Source organism: Acinonyx jubatus, chromosome E1, assembly GCF_027475565.1.
Source record: "Acinonyx jubatus isolate Ajub_Pintada_27869175 chromosome E1, VMU_Ajub_asm_v1.0, whole genome shotgun sequence".
Lineage (NCBI taxonomy): Eukaryota > Metazoa > Chordata > Mammalia > Carnivora > Felidae > Acinonyx > Acinonyx jubatus.
Window position 1 is genome coordinate 56,796,379 of NC_069397.1, and position 25,962 is coordinate 56,822,340.

General features: G+C 53.0%; 1 protein-coding gene across 1 annotated transcript in view; it reads right to left on the minus strand.

Annotated features, from left to right (window-relative positions):
• Positions 1 to 23,667, minus strand: part of CYTH1 (cytohesin 1) — an 81,442-nt gene extending 57,775 nt beyond the window's left edge. Inside the window, exon 1 of the mRNA XM_053211739.1 lies at positions 23,511 to 23,667. Coding sequence (XP_053067714.1) covers positions 23,511 to 23,532 — 22 coding nt within the window. The 5' untranslated portion in view covers positions 23,533 to 23,667. The remainder of the gene's footprint in view (positions 1 to 23,510) is intronic.
• Positions 23,668 to 25,962: the final 2,295 nt, after the last annotated feature.

Genomic DNA, 25,962 nt, shown 5'->3' on the forward strand with positions numbered 1-25,962 from the left:
AGCAGACAGCAGACAGAACTGATCTGTCAACAGTGTGCAAGAGTTTCACCAAAAGAAATCCTAACACGTACTTGCAAGACTTTAAAGAGGCCATAATGAACGAAGGGAGAAGCCGTATTCGTGACTCCTACACGAGAGACGTCAGTTTCTTTCCAAAAGCTCTCCGGATTTGCTGCTGCTGCAAACTACAACGCCTGCAGGTTTCACCGGTTTGTTTCAGGGATTAGAAGGCAGTGTGGTCCCGAAGGGGAAGAACGAGAAGAGCCAAGGCAGAGCCCCACACAGACGTAAGTGCATGACAGAGGGGCCACACAGATCATGGGGGCGCGCTGGGGGGACCCGCAAACTGAGTTTTCTACAAGAGCTGCCTGCTGGGGATGTGCCCTTCCCACAAATACCAGGAAATGTGAATATGAAAGGTCAGAGCCGCGTCTGTAGCAATAACCCAACACTGGAAACCACCTAAATACCCATCAAGAGTGGAGGAGATTTGTAAACACTGTGATACATTCAAACAATGAAACATTACACACCGGCAAAAATGAACAAACCAGCTCCCTGAAACACAGTGGGGGAACCTCATGAACATAATGCAAGTGAAACAGCCTTCAAAATCACAAGAAAACTTTACTGAATGAATTTTATATCAAACCGAAAAATAAGAAGGGTTAAGGACACGTCAAGACACTCTCTAATGGGCAAACTCAGAACACAAACTTCCCACATAGCCTTTCTTAGGAAACTTCTAGAAAATATGCTTCCGCAGACTTAAGGTAAACCCAAAACAGAAAAGACAGGGACCTACTAAGAAAAGGTGCTCCAACCAAGAGGGAAGCCCAGAACGAGTGGTAGCGAAGTCAAAACAGAGGCCACGCCGTAGACAAAGAGAAACCTCTCTGGATTTGAGCAGGACGGGGGGGGGGCACTGTCCAGGCACAGACAAGGGACTGATGTGTCCAGGCAGGCAGAAAACATGCGAGAGAAGCTGAGGGCAGAGGGGGAGTATGTTAGAAAGCAACTGGTGATTTCAAAGAAACCCAGGCAAAGGACAAACTGGGGCAAAGAACAGCTCCGGGAAAAGCAGACTTGTACAAGAAAGGCAGTGTGGTTGGGGAGACCACGTGGCCCAGCAGAGACTACCGTGGTCAAAACCAAGTCAACAGATCGTGTCTGAAACAGGCAGTCGAAAAGCTGTCGGAGAATTGTGTCTTAAACTGGAAATACCTGGTGTGACAAATAAACAGCTGATCAAATTTCAGAACGGCTGCACCAGGGCAGGTCTGGGGTGGGGTGGGGGGGGGCAGGAGGCTGTTCCTTTTCATCAGTTAGTGAGACCATTTTTTTTTTCCTTTCCTCCAAGATGGCAAATGTTTGTTTGCATTTGTTAAACAAGGGGGCTGAAATCGATGCAGTGCATCTGAATTTAAAAGATCAAACGCAGGGGTGCCTGGGTGGCTCAGTCGGTTGAGCAGCCGACTTCAGCTCAGGTCATGATCTCGCGGTCCGTGGGTTCGAACCCCGCGTCGGGCCCTGTGCTGACAGCTCAGAGCCTGGAGCCTGCTTCCGATTCTGTGTCTCCCTCTCTCTGTGCCCCTCCCCCGTTCATGCTCTGTCTCTCTCTGTCTCAAAAATAAATAAACGTTAAAAAAAATTTTAAAAGATCAAACGCAGTCAGTGCTGGTTACCTTGTGGGTTCCACTATTTAGATGAAAACGACAATACCTGAAGATTGCTTTAATCTGAAAATGGTATCAACGCTCAGTTTCCTCAAGGGAGAGTGTTTTGTTTTTTTTTTTAAGTTAAGATGTAATTTGCAAACCGTAAAATTTACTTTTTCTAAGTGTGCCACTCAGTGGTTTTAGTGCATCCACAAAGGCACGTGACGGTCACCACTATCTAATTCTAGGACGTTTTTATCGCCCCAAAAAGAAAACTCCATTCCCATTAGCCGTTCCTCACTGCCCGCTGCCCGCACCCCCAGTCCCCGACAACCACCAACCTGTCTGTGCTTATGGGTTCGCCTGAGCACGGCAGACGGCCTTTTGTGTCGGGCGTCTACCCCTTAACGTGTTTTCAAGACTCAGCCCTGCTCCAGCAGGGATCAGCGCTTCGTTCCTTTACGTGGCTCAATACTATTCCACCGCAGGGCTGCGCCTTACTCTGTCCATTCTACGGGGGAGGAACAGCCAGCTGCCAAAAATAATGCTATTGTGAGCACTCACGTCAATTTCCACGCGGGGCGTGACCTTCTAAACTACGCAGGTGCATCACTGTCATAGGAACAAATCTTGCAACATTTTCTAGTTTTCCATCTGAATCCCACCTGCTCTTCCAAGTCCGCTGCCTCTCCCACGGCGCTCTCCCGTCGCCCACCATGCCCCGTACGTAGGAAACAAACTCAAAGTGTTGACTCGCATTTACGAGTTTCACTTCTGACCATTTGATGGTTCTGTGATCTAAGATTCCCATTCCCAAAGATGAAAAGCGTCTGCCGAGCCAGCTTCACACGCTTTTAATAATCGCATTAGGTATTCCATCAGCTCAGTATAAACACTCATCATCCCACTGTAGAATGAATGGACGGTTCACACCGTCCTGGGTCAAGAGGAAAATATTTAAGGATCAAACAAGTTTAACAGCTTTGTAGGAGGGCATGGAGAAAAAGCTACCTGGAAAGTTCATCCTTTAACTCGATTAAAGTAATGCATTACAAGCACCAATCGTTTATGATAAACTCAACCGATATTTCCAGAAGGGATCTTTCTGGTACTTCTACTACTTGGAGGAATACAAAATTAGTATGAGAAGCAGGGAAGATCAAATTCATTCACTGGGTGTTCTGGGCTTCGAGAAAATGCCCAGCCTTCACCGGGTACGAAAACGATGAACATCATGGCGTGCAATTCAAGTGGTTCTCTGAAAACTCAAAGCCTCAGCACAGGTGGGGGCGGGGAACGCGCGTTTCTGCCCCGAACATCCACTCCGCTGCACAAGCGCTGCGCACCTCCTTCCTGTCTCCTCTGCTCCCTTTCGGCCTTTCTAATTATACATCACCCCTTTCTCTGTAAAACCACAAGACGAATGTTACAAAATCTGTGCACTCCACCCATCCTTTTACTCAGCTGACAGAGAACAAACCGAACCAGTGGGGACGAAGCCATCACACCACAGAGGAGCTGGGGAGGAAGGCGGGCCGTGCCCGCTTTTTGTCGTGAGGCAGGGCAACGAGGGCACGGGTGGCACCACAGAAGTCGGCCGGACTAAGCTTTTTTCTTGGCATCTGTTACTGGTTTTTAAACAAACCGAGCAGAAACCACTGTGGTAACATCTCCTCCCCTTGTTCCAGAAGGCAGTGGTTTCAGTAAGATCCGAACAAGAAAACTCTACTTTTGAAAGGGCGTTCCTTCAAGATTTTCTTCAAGCTCTTACTTGAACTACTGTTTAGACGTTTATTCCCTTAAAAAAAAAAAAAAAAATCCCTTCCAGCCTCAAAAATATTCCTACCAGGTTTAGAGGCCGGTCTCGGTTTGCAGAAGCAGCCCTGACCCGGGGAAACCCTTACCAACGCTGCCCGAAGCATTTCTCGGCCTGCTTCCTCTGGGTCTGAAAAGGGACAGCCAATCAAGTGCCGGCACAGCTCACATGCCCAGCAAAGGGAGAGCATGACAGGTGCACACAGTGGCACCTATCACAGGAAGCCGGGGCGGCACTGTGGGCAGCAGGGCCGGGGGGCTCCTCTAACGCGGCAGGCGGTAGAGACAGAGGCAGGCAGACTGCTTGGGGACACGTTTTGGAGGCAGGATGAACTGGAAAATGAAAGGAGGGAGTCCGGGTTGATTTCCCGACATCTGACCTGCACATCTATGTGGACAGACGTGCTATTTCCTAGGACGGGGAGAGCTGTGTCACCCTGAGTTCACGGCAGACCCCCTTCAGACACCCCAGAGGGATGGTAAATGAGGCAGTAAGCTGGCCGAGCCTGAAGCCTGGAGGGAGGGACAGGGCCAGAGACAGCCCACTGTAGTGACTGGGGTAGTCGTGTCCCAGCAACGGCCAGGCACTAAACCGGTGTTCCCGGGAAAGAGCAGGGCTGGGTTCCTGCGAGCCCCCTGATCACATTTTCTCAGCCGTCAATATCCAGGCTCACCTCAGGTGTGTTTCTGTTTAAGGGCATCTCGTTTAGTCTACGTTGTTGATTCGCCGACACTGAACTCAGGCCTGGAGGAAGCTCATCTGCCACATCTCGGTGGGGCACATCAGAGCCTCCCTGCACTCGGGGACACGGACAGCACCTCAGCACTGCGCTTGGGGCTGCCTGAAACGGCGAAATCACCAACACAAGGGGGAAGACACAGCACTAAACGGGCCACAAAAAGGACCCTGTTTACGGCAGGGGGAGCGGCAACTGGGGGGCAGGGCGGTGCCGTGTCCCCCCCGCCCCCTGAACCCTCAGGGGGCGCCAGGCAGTTTCCACTTGCCCGCACGTGTTCCCAAGCACGAAAGCACTGCTCTGGGGACTGATCTGGGGTTACAAATAAACGTTAGAAGGCAGATTCACGAATATGGAACCCACGAGTAATGAGGAGGGGCTGTATGAACGTAGGAGACTTCGAAGGAAGGCAGCACGTGACGCTACGGGTTAGGTCAGACCGGAATTCCCAAGTTCAGAAGATCCGATCAGCAGGGAAGAAACCGTGAGAAACGTGACCTGCTTTACACGTTCGCCACCTTTTCCCAGACGCTCCACATCAGGCGACTCCTCCGCCCCTTCCCCCCGCGACAAAGCTGGTGGTGTGGTCTCCACTCGCTGACTCCTTTCTCTACTCCCCGTAGTTCAGAGCATGCAAGGAAAAGAAAGAAATTTTATCTAGTGCTCCCTCTGGCTGTAAAGGGAAGAGCTTTACCAGATGCGTTTCGCAGTGATTTTCACAGAAGTCACCTTTTAAGAGGATCTAATTGAAGTAAAGTCTCTATCATCAATCACCGGGTTTCAGAGCCACGGGGATCAGTGCTGCTGCCCCCGGGGAACTTGGCAGGCACGTAAGTTAATTTGTAACTTTGACCACGGAAATGTGAATAGTGCCACAAACCTCCCCTCACCAAGTGCTCATACAGATGAACTTTTATCCTGAAAGTGTAAAATGCCTCATTAAATTCAAAGCTACAGGTAGTACCGTAAAACAACTTGTTTGTTTAGTACAAGACAGTCCTGCCCAGGGGCACCTGGGGGACTCAGTCGGTTAAGCATCCGACTTCGGCTCAAGTCACGAGCTCACAGTGTGTGAGGTCGAGCCCCGCGTCGGGCTCTGTGCTGACGGCTCGGAGCCTGGAGCCTGCTTCGGATTCTGTGTCTCCCTCGCTCTCTGCACCTTCCCCACTCATGCTCTACCTCTGTCGCAAAAACAAATAAAAATTTAAAAAAAAGAAAAGAAAAAGGAAAAAAACAGTCCTGCCGCAAAGTCATCTATAATCTCGGCTGGGAAACAGTGACATCAAGAAAAAAAAAAAAAAGGGTGCACTCAGGGGTACCAACCCCTCCCCCACCTTCCCCCCCCCCCCCCCCCGCCCACCAAAGACTGACCCCTCCATCCCCAAAGGCCTTAGGCGCGTGCTGGAGTGAGCGAGGGGAGTACAGGGTGAGCACCCAGGAGCGTGAGGACACTGAGGCCAGGCTTCTCATGCCCCCCGCCCCCCCGCAAGGCTGACAGACAGTAAACCCAGGACCACAGGGCTGCTGGCACCCGTCGTCAGCCACACGGGGCTTCTGCGAGGTCCCGGGGAGTCTTGCAGAAGACCCCAAGCATTTAATTAAGTAGTACTAACAATGACGATGGAAAACAGCACGTAACAAGGCACTAAGCAGACTCAATCGGCGACTTACCACACTGCAACTATGCAAAGACCAACGTCCCCAAATTTCAGTTAGTTTGACCCCTGCCACCTAACTTGTGTGGGGACGTAAACTACGGATTCTTCAGAGTAACCTTCAATCAATCCCTTGATTCCAAAGTAGATCATCTACCTGGGAGTTCAAACACCCAGAGCCCCCAAACAACAGAACTGTTCTCAAAAGATTCTATAGAAAAATCCCTTAAAAACAAACGAACAAACAAAATGCTAACAGGGTCACCTGGCTGGGCGCGTCGAGCATGCGACTCTTGATCCCAGGGTCGTGAGTTCAAGCCCCACACTGGAGGTGGGAGCTACTTAAAAATGAATTAAAAAACTGGGGCGCCTGGGCGGCTCAGCCAGTGAAGTCTGACTCTTGGTCTCGGCTCAGGTCATGCTCTCCCGGTTGGGCTCTGTGCGGACGGCATGGAGCCTGCTTGGGATTCTCTCTCCCCCTCTCAAAACAATAAACATTCAAAAAATAAATAAGTAAATAAACAAACACCCCCCCCCCATCGTTAAAGAAGATTTACCCCGGGGTGGTGGTGTCGCCCAGTAGGGGGCCAAACACCTTAGTAACAGGAGAGGGCGCCTCTCCCGCTAGGCCCACGGAGCGCGGCAGACTCGCCCATGCGGGCTGAGTCATAAACGTCATGCACGAGAGCATGAACTGCAGAGAAGCTCCCCCAGACACACAGAGGAGCTCTGGAAAGGGGAGAGCTCAGGAGAAGCAGACAGTGCTGGCGGAACCTTCCAAAGGGCCCCTTCTCCCCCCACCCTGCACGGGGCCCAGCCACAACGATTTATACTTGTAATTTTGTGCGAGGCTTTCTCCCCAATTTTAAGGAAGTTCAAAACTGTGATGTTTTTACTGCAAGAACAAGAAAAAAAAATGTTTTCATTTACTCTGTGACTTTTCTTGGGGGGGGATAAATGCTGATTTTCTTATTTGATGCAAAATCTACTAAAATGTTCTGTAACAGACTGGCACATTATGCTTACAATCAGTAAAAGCTTTTCTAACACTTATTTCGGGACTGTTGCATACCATTTGCACACACCAGTCCTTGTTACCTCTATTACATTCTACATAAAACATCTTCGAGGGAAAAGAAAAACCCTGCCGTATAACCCAGCCGTTCCACCGGTACTAACCCAAGATGCCCACATAATGACTTGCACACACACACTCACGGCAGCTTAATTCACGGTGGCCCCAAACTGGAAATAATCCCCATCTTCGTGACAGGTGAACGGATGAATAAAATGTGGTCTGTGTAGATAGCAGAAATAAAATAACTCAGCAATAAAAAGGGAAGACTGACACTCCCAACAATGATCTCATGCACTTCACGCTGAGTGAGAGCCAGGCGCAAGAGAATACATTGTATGATCCCATTAATATAAAATTCTGGGGAACGCAGACTAATCTGTAGTGACAAAAGGCAGATCCGTGGGAGGGAGGGCTGGGCTGCAAACAGACAAGGGAGAATCTTCTCAGGGCAATGAAGTGTTCCCGGATCTTCACCTCTTCACCGCAACTGCGCCTTCACCGGGGCAAAAATCTGTCAGATAGATCTCATCAAACCGCACACTTCAAATGGATACAGTTTAAATGAAATAAAATCATGAATGGATACAGTTTACCATAGGTGAGTATGCGTTACATTAAAAAAAAAAAAAAACTACAAGAAAAGGGAACCCGAAGAGTTTCTTGCAACAGTCAAGTGGGAATTAATGTATTCGTTATGACTAAAGACGTTTAAATGTCACCTCTGGTGTGTCGGATTGCTGTGCAGCCCATGAAGCCCCGGGCGGCGCCTGCTGGTGACGGCCACCGGTGCTGACACTCCCCAGGCACCTGTGCGTGTTGACTCCCCAACTGACGTACACGGAGCACCTCACTGGACCCTTCATCTGACCCTGAGAGGCAGGTAGGACTGCGTCATTACCCCAGTCCAGTGGCCCTTAGAGAAGACTGAGAATTTGCCCAAGGCACAAGACGGCCAGTTTTAAATAAAATTTTGGCTGACCGATGAAGGATCTGTAACAATGCCTTTTGGCAAAATTGAGGGGGGGGGGGGAGTTATGAAGCAAAAAAGTCAAGCTCCTTTCAACCACGGTGTCCCTGTCTGAACAGAGACGGTCTTCTCTCCTACCATAAACGATTTTAAAAACCTATCTGTTCACAACGACATCATGATTCGTGTGAACTCCCTCTCCCTCTCTCTCCTCCCCTCCTCCTTCAAAAATAAACAAACTTAAAAAAAATTTTTTTAAGCATGAGAAAAATGATGCCTACGACAATCCACGAAATTGAAGGCAGATGGGTTCCCACCTTAACTTTATTAAGAAGCCCTCATCTGAACTCAAGGAGAAATGAAATTAGATGACACACACTACCCACAGAAAACCAGCTTCTTCTATCTACAGCCTAAGGTCCCTGAGGGCTCTGCTCATGCCCAACCCCAGGGCCTGCACAGAGCCCAGCTCCCAACAGATGCTCAATAAATAGCTGTGAATACATTCAAACGGACCCTGGGTGAAACGGCTACAATCTCCAGGCTGCCTCCCGCAGACACTACACAAGATCTTAGAACAGCCAATGTTCACTCCAACACTGAGAGGAGAAAGAAAAGAAGATTTAAACATTGTATCAAAAAGCCAATACTAAAAATCAATTCAATAAGGGGAGCCCAGCTGGCTCAGTGAGTGGAGTGTTGGACTCTTGATCTCGGGGTTGTGCGCTCAAGCCCCACGTTGGGAGTAGAGCCTACTTTAAAAAAAACAAGGAATAAAAATAAATTAAAAATAAAACACTTCAGTGTCGGGAGGGCAAACTAATACAATCAAACACTCGTGTGAGATGCAATTGTGAAAGGGACGGATCGTACTTGCTGGAATCTAGCCTAAGAAAATACTCAGAAATGTGGGTGAAGTTTTACCACCAACGTTACAGGGATGACCCTGTCGTGGGACCAAAGTGGAAACTTCTAAATAACCAACAAGAGGGGTAACTAATTAAATGGTGGTGCACCCACACGTGCGGCGTCTGGCAGAGGCGGGCCGCCAGGGGACCCAGGCGTCCCTGCACGTCTCTTTGGCCACATCTGGTTGGTCAAGGAGACCACAGCGCAACTCGCTGGCTCCCAGGGGAGGGGGCCTGGCTTGTCTGCTGCTCGCTACCAAAGGTGCTTGGTCCTCGGCCCCTCAACTGCAGACGGATCCAATTCAAGCGTGGCCCTTGTCTGGGTCCGTCGCGTCACCCCGTGGGACTCGGGCCGAGGAGGCTGAGGTCCTGCTGAACGCAGCGCCGCTCGTGACCCACTGTCTCCCTACCTGCTTCCAGCCCCCGCAAGGCTGCAGCCGGCCAGCTGGCCTGCTGTCCTCTATGAGGATGGGGCCCTGCCCTGACACATGCCGCTAAAACACTGTCCACATACACATTTTAATGGCCGAGAAAAGCACATCTGGAAAGCTACAACGGAGTCTGCAGAATGACTGGAGCCCATTTTTAGGTTTACTTTTTAACTGTACATTTTCCCAAAGGGACTTAGGCGGGCTGACAGCACAGAAAAAAATAAATAAATAAATAAAAAACTCTGCAGGAAATTACACCAAAATGTACACAAGTAACAAGCTAATTACACTCTTCCCTCTACTTGGCATTTTCGAAATCCTCCATTAGTAAGAATTTTCCAAAGTCCGCCCAAGTGGCAACAGAGTAAGAAGGACACACACGATGCCAGACAACCCTCGCGAGCCGCCTAACGCGGCCGAGGGTCAGGCTACCTTCCAGGAGCCCGGAGGGGAGGGGAGGGAAGGCGGCCGGAAGACACTGGCAAGGTGACTGGGCTCCCGCGCCTGGCAAGCCAGGTCCCAAGGGGCAGAGGGGAAGGATGTTTTCAGGCCGCTTCCCTTGCTGGACGGATCTGAGCGGAAAGAGGGCCTGAGCCCAGGGGCCACCTAGCAACAGAACAACAGAGGGACGGCGTCTCTAAAAGGAACAAAACGAAAACCACAGACACCTGGGGAACCTGAGGTGGGGAGGCAGCTACACCTCGCAGCTTCTTCGATAAAGGAGGGGAAAAAAAAACCCAAACTTGGCTCTGTGGGGGTTTTTGGATTTTTTTCTTCTCCTTCGATCAGCTGAGCCTCTACTTAAAGACCTCTGCCTGAGGGCGCCTGGGGGGTCAGCTGGTTGAGCAGCCCATTCTTGATTTCGGGTTTCACAGGTTCGTGAGTTCCACCCGGCTTGGGCTCTGTGCTGAGGGTGCGGAGCCTGCTTGGCATCCTCTGTCTCCCTCTCTCTGCCCCTTCCCTGCTCTGGTGCACACACGCCCTCTCCCTCTTTCTGAAAAATAAATAAATGTTAAAAGAAAAAAAAACTAAAAAAACAAAACAAAACAAAACAGAAAACCCCAAAAAACCAACCTCTGCTTGAAAGCTCAAAACGCTCTAAGGGGAATTCTGAACCGCCTGAAGCAAAACCTCATCAATCAGCCCGTTACAGTTGGAGGGCACTTCCTACAATCTGGGACACACAAACCCTCACACCGTCACTGCTCACAATGGACGTGGGAAACGATGAGATCAGATCAATCTCTGGAGCACCAGCCCAAGCCAGGGCTACCACCACCCACCCCGGGGGGGAGGTGCGAGGTTCCTCTGCATCTGAGCTCCTGGAGTTTTTAGGAGCTCTGACACGTGTGTGTGTGTGTGTGTGTGTGTGTGTGTGTGTGTGTGTGTGTTCATTCATTCATTCCTGGATCCTACCCTGGAGGGCCCTGGGTAGGTATGGCTCAAGTGGGGCCCCGGAAAACACTGATTTCTTAAAAAAAAAAAAAAAAAAAAAAACCACCCAGGCGATTCTGCAGATGAGCCAGGGATGGGAACCACACCGTGCTTGTCCCAATTTACAAGACGACGAGCTTCAGATAGGTAGATGAACACTCGCATGTTCATCTTCCTAAGACACCTGCCTGCTCCAACTAGAACAGGTCTCCAGGTAGAACTGGAAACTACGTGGCGATTTTACAAATGTGGACATCTAAAACCAAAAATTCAGGAAACAGTAAATTCCTTTTATTTATTTATTTTTTTGACCACTGATATCTTGACCCTGGCCTCTCATCCAAATAGTTGGGTTTTTACAGATTAACAAAGAACGCGATGACATTTTACGAGTTTGAATGCCTTCTCTTAAGGCCAACAAAAAATCCCACTGTCCCACAGACTGTGAGACTTTTAAATAGAACTAGAAGGGAATTTTACACACAGTGTACCACATCCCTATCTTTCTAAAAGCTATGCAGAACCCAAGGAAGTCTGATGGCATCACTTCTCAAAACCAAAATCCACCCCAAAATAAGCATTATTCAGCCACCATCATTTTCCCCGACTGTCCAGAAGACCGGACTTTTCTCCACTCCTTCCACCCTCACCGGCCCTGCACCTCCTCCCTGCCCCGCCCCCCACCCTGTCCCCCGTCTGCAGCTTTGTTTTGGTTTCTGGGTCTGACTTGAATCCTCATAAAGGCGACCGAGGTTTTCTTGGCACACACACACGTGAACTGATAAAATACGTACTTTTTCAAATACACACGATACCTCACGAGCCACCTGTTTTCTCACTCCGCATCGATCGGCCATCCCCCGCACCTGTACACACAGAGGGGAGCCTAGTATTCTGCAACACAAACACACCACGATGTGCTGAACCGTCTCTTCACTGATGAACAGTCAGCGGATTCCAAGTTCTGGCTCTCGCAGCGACGCTCTGGCACACGTCCGTGTTCACCAGGACGCGGTCAAACCGTCCTGAGACTGTGATTTTCTCCAAGTGCCACCCAGTCTCATAGGAACTGCCTCCTTCAGTCCCGCGGCTCCAGGCTGAAATCAGGTGAGGTGTAACCTACTTTTGTGTGGAAAGCAACCGACCTTGGGGATACGGCAGAGAACTAAAATTGCGCAAACGTCCTAGAGCCTATAAAAACCCCTTTAAAAATCAAACTTGACTTCTAACTATGTGCTTTTCTCTAGCAATTGACTTTTTACCATAAAGATGTATTATCTTTATAATTTTTTTAAAGCAGAAGTTTAAATTCCTCTTAGTAGAATGCTATAAATACGCACACATCTATGTGTTTAAGAAAACGGGACCTTCAGAAAGAACAGTGGTATTTGGCCAAACCTTTGGTTTCGTATCCTTGAAATCTATTTGGGGTGGAAATTAAACCAAATGAGCCTCTGGCACGAATCTGTGCAAAAGCAAATGACCCTAGCCCGCCTCCCCCACGCAAGGAGACGTCCACTGAGATGCAGAAAGGGGCAGATGCCTGGGAAAATGATCGCCAAATCACGTCAGGCCAGTGTCTCCATCCAGAATAACGAACAACTTTTTTCCTGTCAAGCACCATTGTGCAGGGACGTTTCCATTACCTGGAACCTGGAAAAATTCTCCTTACTCTTGAAGAAAGTACAAGAACATTCCTAAGAATCGGCAGCAACAACACAGCCTTCTGACCAAACATGGTCTTTGTTCTCTGGTCGTCTGATGACAGACAGGGTTGCTGAGAAGCAGAAACAGGATGGGCGGGTCAAAGTTCACGGCTGCTCTGCACGTGCTCTCCTCGACCTTTGAATCAGGAATGCTCTTCCAGAACCAGAAATGCTTACCAAGAGCAGACCAAGTCTCCATCAGTACTGTAATCCTTACTGTCCACGTGGGACACTTCCCTCCCTAGAAACACCCAGGGACAAAAGTCCTAGGGCGGATGTGGTCGGCAGAACCACCAAAGACGTCCACAGCCTAGTCCCGGGAACGTGTGGATCTGTTAAATCGCACGGCGAAGGGGAAGTGACGCAGAGGCAGTGAAGGCAGCGCACCAGCTGTCCCGACGATGCGGAGATGATCCCGGATCGTCTGGCGGGCCCAACGGAACCACCAGGGTCTCGTATATAGGAGGAGGAGGAGGCAGGGGACTCAGGATCAGGATGATGAGATTAAGAGTTTAGCAATAACTGCGGGCTCTGAGATGGAGGGAGGGGTCAGGGGCCGAGGGACGCAGGCAGCCTCTGAAAGGTGAAAAGGGCAAGGAAAGAATCTCTCCAGGAGCCTCCAGAAGGATCTGGCCCTGCTGACACCTTGGTTTTAGCCCAGTGAGACCCAGTCTTGTGACCCTCGGAACAGTAAGATAATAAATTTGTGTTGTTTGGAGCCAGTAAGCGTGCGATCTTTTGAGCAGCAGCCACAGGAAGAGAATACAAATACAGCAAAGTCACTGTCCCCGCCTCGCCGACACACGAGGGCACATCCAGAAGCGATCCCGAGTCAGAGCAGCCTTCCGCCGCCATGTCCGGCTGCTTTCCTGACTTTTTAATCCTGAAGAAAAATTGGTAACCTAGGTCTACTCCTTATCAGGCATTTGTCAAACACGTCAACGCTTCCTAGAATAAAGTAAGCCCACGCCACAAATCACCTCCTGTAGAATGCAGGAGCCCCTATTTTTTTTTTTATTTTTAAAAAATGTTTATTTATTCTTTTTGAGAGAGACAGAGCGTGAGCAGGGGAGGGGCAGAGAGAGAGGGAGACACAGAATCCAAAGCAGGCTCCAGGCTCCGAGCTGTCAGCACAGAGCCCGACGCGGGGCCTGAACTCAAGGACCGGACAGATCACGATCATGAGCCGAAGCTGGACGCTTCATCGACTGAGCCACCCAGGCACCCCTGCGGGAGCCCCTCCTAAAGAACCTCCTTGCCGCAGTCGTCTTTCAAGAGCAGAATAACCCTATTTTTTGTCTCAATGTTCCTTTTTTAAGACTCGCACTGAAATCTCGGAACGCACGGAAAGCGCTTCCATAACCCTCCCCGCAGCTCAGCGGCAATTCAGCGGCAATGAGCCTCCCCCTGGGTCACGGCCACAGCCAGCTGCCGCAGGAACCGAGCCTCCGAACAAAGCCCGGGACAAAAGAGGAACGAAGTGGGACATTTTACAAGTGAGGTGAAGGGCTACGTTCTCATCTCAACTGCACCTTGCGGGCAGCCACGGGCCCCTTCAGTGGCCTTCGTCTCCCTGTCGGCCACAGACGGAGAGCCGGCCGGAGCGACTCCTTCAACGCACTCCGAGAGCCCACAAGGTCCGGGCCGGCGCCGGGCACCTGGGGCCCGGCCGGTAACCAGAGACGCCGAGGCGGTGGAGACGGAGCGGACGCAGTCACGTGACTGCCGGCAGGAGCTCTAGGGACGAGCCGAGGCTGGCGGGCAAGGGCACGAACCGGGAGGAGGTGGGGAGGAAGGCATCCGAGCCAGCGAGAGGGCCTCTGCGGGCGGGCTGAGCCGAGGCACAGAGACCTGTGAGCGGCGGACCCGGGGGGCCTCGCTGAGGTCAGCAGCCGCCGAGGCCAGCAGCGGTGGAGGAGCCTCCCCGCGCCCGCGGCCACAGCCAGAGTCGGACCACCAAGTCCAGGGGGGCGTCCCTAGTTCTGTGGGGTTATCGGAAACCCAGGAAATCATCTTCCAATTCCCATCCTAAGACTCTTCAGGAGTTCTTTTCCTGCACGCTTCGTCTGGGCACAGAGGCAAATCCCCGGAGGTCGCTGTCAAAGTTACCGAACGGGCTGAAGGAAGAGCGGCTCCACGTCAGGACAAGTCATGGGGACAAGGGAGGAGAAGCACCCTGGGGGGAGCATCCCAGACCAGGAGCCCCGGAGGCTCCTCGGCTCCAAGGAGACGGCCCAGGTCACCCAGCAGCTGTGTGCCGCCTCCCTCTCCGTCCAGTGTGGCCCTGACAGGAGGGTGAGGGCCCCCGGCTGGGAACCGGGAGGTGCGCCCCAGGGCCCCCACTGTCCTGAACCACAGGCCCCCTGTGGGAGCTTCGAGGGATGGCCGGCGAGAGCCAAATGTGCAAAAGCCGGCTTTTAAAACTCCTTCAAACACGGCACTAAATGGGCAATCTCGTGTCACGGTTAGGAATCCGGGCCCCCAAAGTCTGTCTCTGAGCCCGCAGAGCTGAAGCCTTGTGTCAGCATCCTCGGTGACCCCTCCAGGGTACCGCTGTCCTGAGGGGGCCCTGCTCAAACGCCGGCCTCTCCCCGGACAGGAGACAAAGCTGCCAAGTCCGAGCCTCAGGTGGGAAGACGCTGGAAGACGCTCTGTCATTTGCCCCAAGAAATACGATTCTCCAGCCGCATTCTCCTACTTCACTGTTGACATTTCTTTTCTCGACAGCCTTTTCTATTTCATCACAAGGGCGAAAAGGCAAGGAGTGTCATGAAAGGTCCCTGTAAGTGGCTGAGAGGCCAACTTCAGTACGATCTGTAAGGGGCGGGGGGCGGGGGGGATCACTTACGTTAACTGTCACCTGGTGACCCGACTGCTCGCTGACATTCTGGCTGCCCAACCACAGCACAAGCTCTGGCTCTCGGGACTCATCAAAGGCCAGCCCGTCACACCCCTGCCACCACACCAAGCCCGGGTCACCAGAGGCCCTGGGAGGGAACGCTGACCTCGAAACCGACACCATCCAACAGATGAAGGGCAAGAATGGCCTCCTGTGGAACCCATTTCCAATTTCCCTCCAACTAGAATTGGAACCCTCCAATTTCCACCCATTTTAAAATTAACAGCGGGCTCTTTCAATCTAAATCTGTTTAATGACCCCCCAACGTAGGCTGTAACTACAAAACTACCCAAATTATATCAAGACACAGAACTCCGCACCCCAATTCCAGGAGAAACAGAGAGCTTAGAAAGCTGATACAAAGCACAGAGGGTCCAGAGGAAGTGGGAAAGGGGGTCTGAAATAATGGGGAATAGGAATGAGCAGACAGCACAGCAGAAGCGACTTCGGGTCTGCGAATCTGGCTGCCGCCTACCGGTGAGGCCACCTCACATACACAGCGACCTCTTCACCTGGGGAGGGGCAGGCTCTGTGCTCCTCCCCTGCAGGATCACCCTGAGGACGGAAGGAGAACTCAGGCAAAGTGCTCGGCAGGAACTCAGCGGCAGGGACTCGGCGCAGAGCAGGCTGTGAACTCCTGCTGTGCTCTGGTGTGCCCCCATCTCATCTCATCCGGCCCCAGAGCCAGGTGCTCCCCCCACCCCCCGCCGCCCCCGAACTCTCTCTCACCCAGCACAGTGAAAACCGAACCCTCCAGACTCCCACAGCATTTGCTCACATGTCCATCAGAGCTCCTGCTGTGCGGTCTTGAAATTTTTCAACATGTCAACTCCACTAGGAGCTTCCTGAAAGCAGGCCTGTATTTTAAAATTCAAGCAAACACCCTGACACCAAGAAGGTAATGAAAAAAATGCTCAACAGGCAGAAAGACGGATGGGTAGCTGGAAAACAATTCAGATGGCAAGAAAGAGAATGAATCAAATGTCTTTCCAAGCATGAATAATTGGGGTGATAGGTAATGGTGGTACAAGTGAAAAAAAAAAAAAACACAAAGGAAAAGTCTGGAGGGAGGACTAGACTGGAGGAGAGGCAGGACACCTTCAGACACGCGGAATCTGAGACGGGGATGTACGGCCAAGGGGACCGTCCAGCGGGCAGCCAGAAACACGAGAACACAGCTAGAAATCAAAATATCCTCTTAATTTCAGTCACTAGGGCTGCTGGAAGCCGTGTTTCAGGGAAACACAGAACTTAAAGTAACTTAAGCTAATAGGTGCAAACACACACGTGGCCCCGGCAGCTGCTGGCTACAAAAGCCCCACAGACAGGAGAACATGAGCCCGGTCCTGCTCGAGGAGCCGTGAGTGAATCCTGTAATTCAAGACTGGCTCAGAATCATTTTCAAAACGTGTATTAATTTTTTTTAATGTTTTATTTTAGTTTTGAGACAGAGAGAGAGACAAAGCACGAGCAGGGGAGGGGCAGAGAGAAAGGGAGACACAGAATCGGAAGCGGGCTCCAGGCTCTGAGCTGTCAGCACAGAGTCCGACACGGGGCTCGAACCCACGGACCGTGAGATCATGACCTGAGCTGAAGTCGGACGCTCAACCGACTGAGCCCCCCAGGCACCCCTATAGTCTTTTTTTAATACACATTTTGGTGTTTGGGGCGCCTGGGGGGCTCAGTCGGTTGGGCGTCCCTGCCCAGGACCACAGCCTTCGCCCTCTTCTCAGCACGCGACCTCCCCATTTCCCCGGGCTCCACTCAGTATGTCCACACCTGAGCACCTGCCTTCAACTGAAGACTCTCTCCAAGCAGTCATCTGAGACAGCAGCCCGGTGCTCACCTGGAACCCTGTTTCGCTCCCGCAACGCTAGGTCTCTCCCGAGCCGTGGCAACCAGACCCCATGACTGTCGGTCCTTGTGGTCAATGCCCCCTCTTGCCCACTCCTACTGCCTTTGCCCAGGTCCTCCTCCTCCACCAGGATGGCGGCAACAGCTTCCTAACGATCTCCCCGCTGCCCCCTGGAACCACGGCAGGCAGTGGGATCTTTCTAAAATGCAAAATCATCACCACGAAACACCCCAGTTCAGCCCCCCAGGCTCCTTGTGGCTCAGAGAACAGTCTCTGGAACACACAGAAGCCTTCCATGACTTCCATGACTCTGTCCTCCCCCCCTAACCCCTAACCCCCCCCCCCCCCAGGGCCTGTGTCTGTGGCCTCCTGTTCTCTAGGTGCAGAGGGGCCAGTGCCCCTCACCTGCTGGCCCTGGCTCACTCTCTCTGCTTGACATGTCATCTCCCTGCCATCTTCACCTAGTTGGCACCGACCGGGCTTCTAGAGCCCAGTTCTGTGAACTGTCGTCCGTCCAGTCCGGTTCGACCCCAGCTCCAGGCAGGACTCCTCCAGCTGCTTACCCAGGGTTTTCACACCTGCCACACGCGTTCTGACCCTCGCCCTCAAGGCCTCCACGTCTGTCTTCTAGGCTCCGAGCACGCCTGCCAACGGGGGGGGGGGGGGGGGGGGGGGGGTGCTGGCTGACCTAATACGCGCTTCCGAACTGCTTGCCCAGACGGGCCTACGACGGTACTACCGAAGAGGAAAGGTGTTTTAATAGCAGGACACCGATTCCATCCTTCGCACCAGCATTAATAATTACAATATGCACTGTAACGATGCCAGAGAAAGGTACTCTTCTGAAATAGGAAACCTTGAAGACTCAAAAAAAAAAAAAAGTAAAAAACAGGAAAAGACTCAGATAAGGGAGGTCATGTCCTGACCCTTGTTAAAGGAGCCAGGCAGCTCAGAAAGCAGCTCACGGCCACCTCAGCATCACAGAGACAGACACTGCCACACCATCCTGGATAAGGACGGGTAACAAAAATCCCCTACACAGCCTTCAGCCTATCTTACGTGTTTTTAGCGCAGAGAGACCCGCAAAACAACATTACCAGCAGTTTCAGAGGATGTGGGACTCACTTCTTGAACATTTCTAAATCATTTTCCACCTCCTCCGTGCCTCTATTATTGCAACTGAAACTAAGCAACAATAATTAGACAATCAAGAGGCAGTGTGGCAACAAAGCCAATGGACAGGTTCGGGCAAAGTACTGTCTCCAGGAGCCCGCTGTCCGAGCCTTTCGTGCTGGAGGGCGTGTTAACAGGAAAGGGGCGGACAGGTCTTCGGGGGCGGACTCCGGCGCCCACCCGGCCCCACAATCCAGGGCAACACGCCCGCACGTCGGCCTCACCCTCGCCAACTGACCCGTGGGTTCGCTCTCACCCTTGAACTGGGAGGCACTCTTCTTCCAGTTCTTTCTGTAGAACTACCTGATCTTGAATGTTTGAAACACATTAAGGAAAACCCATTTGGCAAGACTGCTTGTGATTAATACACGGGACATTTAGAAAGAAACGGGTATGAGCCTTAAGATCCCACGGACCGACCCAAGTATCATCATAACCCAGACCTGTAAGAGCTACCTAACTCATGAGTTCTCCTCTAAAGGAAACGTTTGTATTTGGCCAGAAGACAATATATGGGTTGAGAGATCTTCAATCTTTAGGAGAAAAATTAGGTGCGCCTGGGTAGCTCAGTCGGTTGAGCGTCTAACTCTTGATTTGGGCTCAGGTCATGATCTCACGGGTTCATGGGTTCAGGCCCCGTGTCGGGCTCTCATGCTGACAGCACAGAGCCTGCTTGGGATTCTCTCTCTCCCTCTCTCTCTGCCCCTCCGCTGCTCACACTCTCTCTCAAAATAAACGAACCCTTTCAAATAAAAAAGAGAAACAATTAAAAAAAGATAAACAGGTGACCACCACCATTGGGCAAAATCTCACCCCAACCCCAATCTCTCCCCATGCTGAAAACATCAGAGTGAGAAAAACAGTCAGTTCATTTGTTCGCAGCCACACAAAAAAAGTTAATCTCAGGTAAGTAAATAAAGAAGCCATCATCCCACACAAACACGCAGGTCATAATACGCAAAAACGCAAAAGAATCTTTCAACCCCGCTAGTGATTTAATGAGGTGCCATTTTGTAACCAGTAGATTTGTTTCCTTTAAAAAAAAAGCTTTCAAATGCAAATCCTCACCAGTGGCGTACTTGCCGTGATACTCAAACACGTTCGTTCCCCCATACATCGCTAGGAACAGGGTATATCTGTACAGCCCTTTTGGAAAGCAAGTCGGCACCATGTACCAAGAATTCTAAAAATGTTTATCGCCTCTGACAGGTTAATATCACCCCTGGAAATCTACCTTAAAGACCACAAAATGTATAATTATGGTAACCTTATGTTCCAGATTTTTCTAAGGAAACCCTGACTTCATAGAACTGTATTGTTTTCCATAAAGGCAAATCACTAAGCGTGTAACTGAAGTTGAGAACAACGAAAGACACCATTATCACCGGGGGAAAAAAAAAGGAAAACTGGTCTGGCACAGGGTCAAACGGGGTGTTCCTGTTTCTGTTTGGGATGGAGAGCGGCAGGCAAAAACTTAACCACTGAACATGAACTTCTGTAGCACGGAACCCGGTTCAGTCTACTACTGTTCCCTCAATGGCTGCCGAGGGGTCTGTGCTGGGTCCCAACCCCACGCTGGCCTGCCCCCGAGGCACAGAGACGAGACAGCAAATCTCCCCTGAAGGTACGGGGCTCCCACCCCTGCCACAGCAGCGCCCACGCACCCCACTGCCCACACCTCGTTTCGTCTTCTGATGGCGGAAGTCGGGCCCTGGCTGAGGTCAGCGTGTCCTTCACACAGAAGCTTACTCCTTACAGGCCAGTTCTCACTCGTGGCGAAACTTGGGACAAGTCTGAAGCTAATGGAAAGCAAGGAGAGTAGGAGCTGTGTTCGAGAAGTAAAGGCCATACGTGGCACCACGGGTTCAAAGATCTTCAGCGGCTCTGCTCAGATATTTGACGGTCTGATGTCAGAACTGTGACACAGAATCCTGACGGCTAATGCTTGCAAAGTCACTACGGGATGGCCCTGCCCACCTCTCCCTCACAATCTGTCCCGAGAGAGAGGTGGACAACACACGGAGACTCTGGAACCGCGATTCCTGGGTCAGAACCTCCCGAGAACCAAGCTAAGGACCCTCCAAATACACACATGCACAAAAACTTTCACGTACGCTTTCGGGAGGGCCCCAGAGGCCAGCTAAGAGGTGGCCTGAGGGTTTACCATGTCCGCTCAAGTTCAGAAGGCACCAAGGGGAATGGTCACGGAGTCTTTTCTCGGGCAGGGTATCTACGAAGGCAAAAATCCCTCTTCCTCTTGCAAAGAGAACTGTGAAATCCGCAAAGAATGGTGACCTAAGAAGAGAGCGTGACCCTTTAAAAAAAAAGTCCCAATTATTTCACAGTGTTTAGAAAGAAACCGGGGGACAAAGATCGACCAGCCACAAGCAATAGGCACACCTCTCTTCCAACGTCAATTAAGCTTTTAGAAAATCACCAATTCCACAGTTTTCAAAGAAAACAAAGCCCGAAGGGGACTTCTGTTGAACTCTCCTCCTACCCCCTGGCCCGGGTCCTCACAGTCCATTGTGCCCCACCACGTGCACCGTGCGAAGCACCCGATACCTGTCCAGTGAGTTAAGAACCTCTGAATTAAAAAGACGGCATTACAGGGCGCGTCTACGAGAGGAAGGGCATCCGAACTCGAAGGTGTGGTCACTGGGTCTACAGAACACCAGAGTCCACAGTCGGGAAAGGCCGTTCTGGGGGTGCCTGGGTGGCTCGGTAGGTTGAGCGTCCGACTTTGGCTCAGGTCACGATCTCGCGGTTCGTGGGTTCGAGCCCCGCGTCGGGCTCTGTGCTGACAGCTTGGAACCTGGAGCCTGTCTCGGATTCTGTGCGTGTGTGTCTCTCTCTCTGCCCCTCCCTTGCTCGTTCTCTCTCTCAAAAATAAACATTCAAAAAAAAAAAAAAAAAAAAAGGCCGTTCTATTAGTGTTTTAAGTTCTCTGTAATTGAACAGGGAAAGTCTAAAACTCATCCTCTGTCTTCAGCGTGTTATGAACGAATTCTGTTCCAGAAGTGTTTCATGCCCACATGGCAGCCAGGAAACCACAATCCTTCCCCCTGAGACACAACGTTAAAAACAGGGCCTGTGCGCTAGGCTAACTCACGACACGACGGAGGTTGGAGGTGCCGAGAGACCGTCTGGGCGCGCATTTTGTGTGCTCTATGAGTCTGCACCCCACGTGTCCTACCCCCGCAAGGTGGGTTCCCTGTAAAACCCAGGAGGGGAACCACCGCTCTGGGGACGGAGACAACCCTCAAAGAACTGACATTCTTATTCTTCGTAGCTATTAGGTACTTCTTGTGCGGTGAGCCCTACGGGTGGGGAATCTTCTTTAATTCCAACGTTTTTGGTTCCACCAAAATACAAAGAAGATGACATTTTTAACTGTATAAAGGGGAAGAATAAACTTCTTTCTCATCTTTACGTGTGGTCAGCAGAATATCGGCCCCCAAAGATGTCCGTGAGCTAATCGCCAAAACTGATGACTGTGTTACCCTAGGTGGCAAACGTGGGATTACCCCTGCTAAGCTGGACCGTCCCGGTGGGTCCAGTGTAATCACAAGGGTCCTAATAAGAAGGGGCAGAGGTCAGAGAGGAACGAGAAGAGGCTACCTGCTGGCTCTGAAGATGAAAGGCGCCCCCCCCCCCACCCCGCAAGGAACTAAGGTGGCCTCTAGAAGCTGAAGAAGGAAATGGATACTCCCCTAGAGCCCCCCAGAATGGAACACAGTCCTGCAAACACCTTGACGGCAGCACAGCGAGACCCAAATGTGGGCTCGTGACCTCCAAAATGACATGAGCATAAATTTATGTTGTTCCGAGCCATCGAGTTTGTGCTAATCCGGTACAGCTGCCCCAGGACACCAATCCGCCCGCTTCCATTTACCCCTTCCAAGCACAAATTCACCGCATGCCCGTTGGCAAAGGAGTCGCTGCATTAAAAGCAAGCAGACCGACAGCTTCCTGCCCCGCTTGGCGGGTCAGAGCACTAGCAGAGGGCAAGAAGAAAGCCTGGCAGAACCCCGGGGTCCCACGCAGATTCAATGGCAAGAGAAGGAAGAGAAAATAGCAGCAGGCAAAGCTTCTCATGTGCAGAAAAGAGGAGGCAGGAGGGGCGGAAAGATCCTCTGAGGCCAGCCAGTGGGTGATCCCCACCCCCACCCCCCCCCCCCCATCACAAAAAGGAGCGCACAGAAGGCTTCTCTTTGGAAGGTAACTCGGGGACGTCTGACGGTCGCCATCCCCAACGCGCTCCGGACTTGAGCTGCCAGTGGGTCTAGAGAGCAGCTGCACATTCCCCGGCGCGCGGCTCGGGGTCAAGTTGCGGGTCACAGGCCCCCCTCTTCCGCAGCCAACAGCTCCACAACGCCTTACTTGTAAATAAACACAAGACACCAGACCTGCCTCCGCGACTGCCCCCGGACCGGCTCCAGCGAGCCGCACAAGCGCTGTAAATGGGGCTGCCTCCTGCGCGGCTACCAAAACCACCCAAGTTCGCCCCTCGTCCTAGTTGCCAGTTATTTCCGAAATTCCTCCCGAATACAATGTTACTCAATTCCCAAGGAACCTGCGGCGAGCCCCGCAGTTTCAGGCTGTTTGGAGGGGGGAATGCGCCGGCTCCCGGCCACCAGCGGTTCGGGGGGCCGGGGGGCGGTAAGGGTCGCAGGAGGGCAATGTGGGAACTGTCAAGTGGGACGCCGTGCAGGGCCATCTGTCCCCGCGCGCACCCGCGGGAGCGCAAACTTGGGTGTTCCCGAAGCGCGGCCGGGCTTCGCGGGGGGCTGGCACAGCTCGCGGGGCGCCGGGGGCCGGCGGAGGGGCCGGCGGAGGGGCCGGAGCCCGCCCGACGGCGCCCGCTCCCCGCAGCCCGCCCGCAGCAGCGCCCCGGGGAAGCCTGTGCGCTCCGTGGCCGCCCATGTGTGCTCCTCGCCCGCGAACAAAGACGCGGACCCGGCACACAACTTGCGGACCCCACAGAGGCCCGAAACTAAGGGGACGCGGCCCCCGCAGGAGACACCGCGCGACCCCGGCCTCCGGTCCCCGAACACCGCCGACCCCTGGGCTCCAGTCCCGCACCGCCGTCGCCGCGAAGCGCCAGCCGCCCGAGCAGCCGGAGGCGCCGGGCGGACACGGCAGGAAGCGCGGGAGGGGGCGCTTGCCCGGCCGCGCCGCGGGCCGTACTGACCGTAGCTGTCGTCCTCCTCCATGGTGCCGGCGCCGGGCTGCGCGCCGGGCCCCGCCGCTCGCCCCTCACGTCCCGCCGCGCCTGGCCCCGTGCGCCTCGGCCCGGCTCAGAGCCCCGCCCCCGGCCCGCGCCGCCGCCGCCGCCGCCGCCGGCCCCTCGACTCCCGCGGGGGGCCCCGCCCGCCACCCGCGCGCGCCCCGGCACGCGGCCGCCGCCCGCACGCGCCTGCGCACGCGCGCCCGCCCGGGGCCCGCCCCCCGAGCCCGAGACCCCGCCCGCCGCCCACGCGCGCGCATCCTCCCTCCCCCCCGCCCCCCGCTCCGCACACGGCCAACTCCAGGCCCGCACCTGCGCACGCGCGGCCCCCGGACCCCGCCCCCCCCCGAGACCCCGCCCGCCGCCCACACACCCGCACGCGCGCGCGCCCCCCCGGGCACGCCGCCAACTCCAGACCCGCGCCTGCGCACGCGCGCACGCCCGGGCCCCGCCCCCTGGTCCCGAAGCCCCGCCCGGCCGCCTCCGCGGGCCCCGCCTGTTTCGGGTTTCGCAAGGGCGGCGCGGCGTGCCCAGCCCACAGCCGGCGGGCGGCCGCCCACACGCCCAAGGTCGCGTCCGGCCACCAAAGGGAAGGGTGGTCCTCGTTGACGTCAGCCCCGAAGGTCATGCCCGCCTCAGCTTGCCAGGGAGGGCCGTGTCCTTGGCCAGAGGCTGCAGAGCATTTGAATTCATTGATTTCTGTGGTCCAAACCTTAGCCCCATGCGTGCCATGACTTCACTGCTTTCATACATGCTTTTATTAGTCCTTTGAATTTTCCTGGATCAAGTTTCAAAGGGAGGCACCTCACCCCCCAGCATTTCAGGATTTTCGTGCTCCTGATTCTTGCATCTGTAAATCCACACGTTTCTAGACTGTTCCCTACGTGTTTTATTTGCCCGCACCAGGCTTAACCAGTCCCCTTCCCTTTGCTGTGCTGGGGCAGGGAAGCTCTGCACCTGAAAGTTGGGGACCTCTGCTATCAGGGTGCTGGGCTCCTTAACAGGTATCTGCTTGCATTAACCAGTGAGGGGATGGAAGAATGAACTGGAAAGACCCTTGGAGAACAGTTTGTCCTGAGATCTTGCAGACAAAGAAACTGAAGCCCTAGGAGGTCCAGGGCACACACAGGGCTGAGGCAAGGACCAGGGAGTGGCCCCTCTCCCCTCTCCCGGACATCTCCCAACATTACCATGCTAAACCCCCCCCTCCCCCCCCCCCCCCCCCCCCCCGCACCTTACTGCGTTCCTACCCGACCCTTTATGATAATTGCTCACAAGACAGCAAAAGAATACAAGAAGGGATCAAGTGAGACACGAAGGCCGTTTCTCTGTGACAACGAGGAAAATCTCAGGGCTGTGGAATGACAGCCCCAGAACTCAGGTCTCCTCACCCAAACACCGTGCACTACCTCAGGACCTCCGTGGACATCCACGGACCTCTGGGGGTTTAGACAAGTCACAAGAGGGAGGTGAAGATAACTCTTCCTGTGGGCCGTCCTGTCCCCAGTGCAACCCCGTCTCGGCTGACTTTCCTGCTGGAACCGTTCCTTCCTGAGAGTGCCAGCTTGTCTACACTGATAGCTCACAACTTTTATGGACAGTTTCAGTGTTTTTTAATCCCCGGTGCCGTCCCTTGTCCACTTTGAAACACTCACCTGTAGACACAAATGCTGCGTGTAAATATATGTGGTGTTCTGTGCAAAACGATTTTTCTGGAAGGCTCCACAAAAGAAGTTAAAAGGAATAAACTGGGAGAAAGGAGGTTGAGACTTTTTCATCCTTCTTTCATTTTTAAGTTTATTTACTTATTTTGAGAGAGAGAGAGCGAGAGAGAGCTCGCAAGCAGGGGAGGGGCAGAGAGAGGGAGAGACAGAATCCCAAGCAGGCTCTGCACTGTCAGCACAGAGCTCCACGTGGGGCTAGAACTCACGAACCGTGAGATCATGACCGGTGCCGAAGCCAAGAGTTGGAGGCTAAACTGCCTGAGCCACCCAGGGGCCCCGTGACCTACGTTTCCTTCTATACTTTGTCATGGTCTTTCCGTGCCGTCTGGTCTTTTTACACCGTGTGAATGTATCTTCATTGTTGTTAATTTAGAAAAATAAAGGAAAAAAATGCTACTTTTCTAGCCACTCCCAGATGCACGGGATCTTTCTTGGTTTAGTGCTAGCCATAAAAATTACAGGACCCTCAGGGACTTCGGGATCACTCGGTCACTCTGGCTGGTCCAAGTCCCTCCTGGTATACACATCATTGGACACCCAACACGGTGCGCTACACCTGGGGCTGCTGGAGGAGAGCTCGGCCTTGGCCAAGTTCCTGAATGCTCTTGAACCTCTCTTGGAATATCTCCATGGTGGGGGCGGGGGTGGGGGAAGTGTGACCCCTCCCGGCAGCCTATTTCATTACTGGCCAA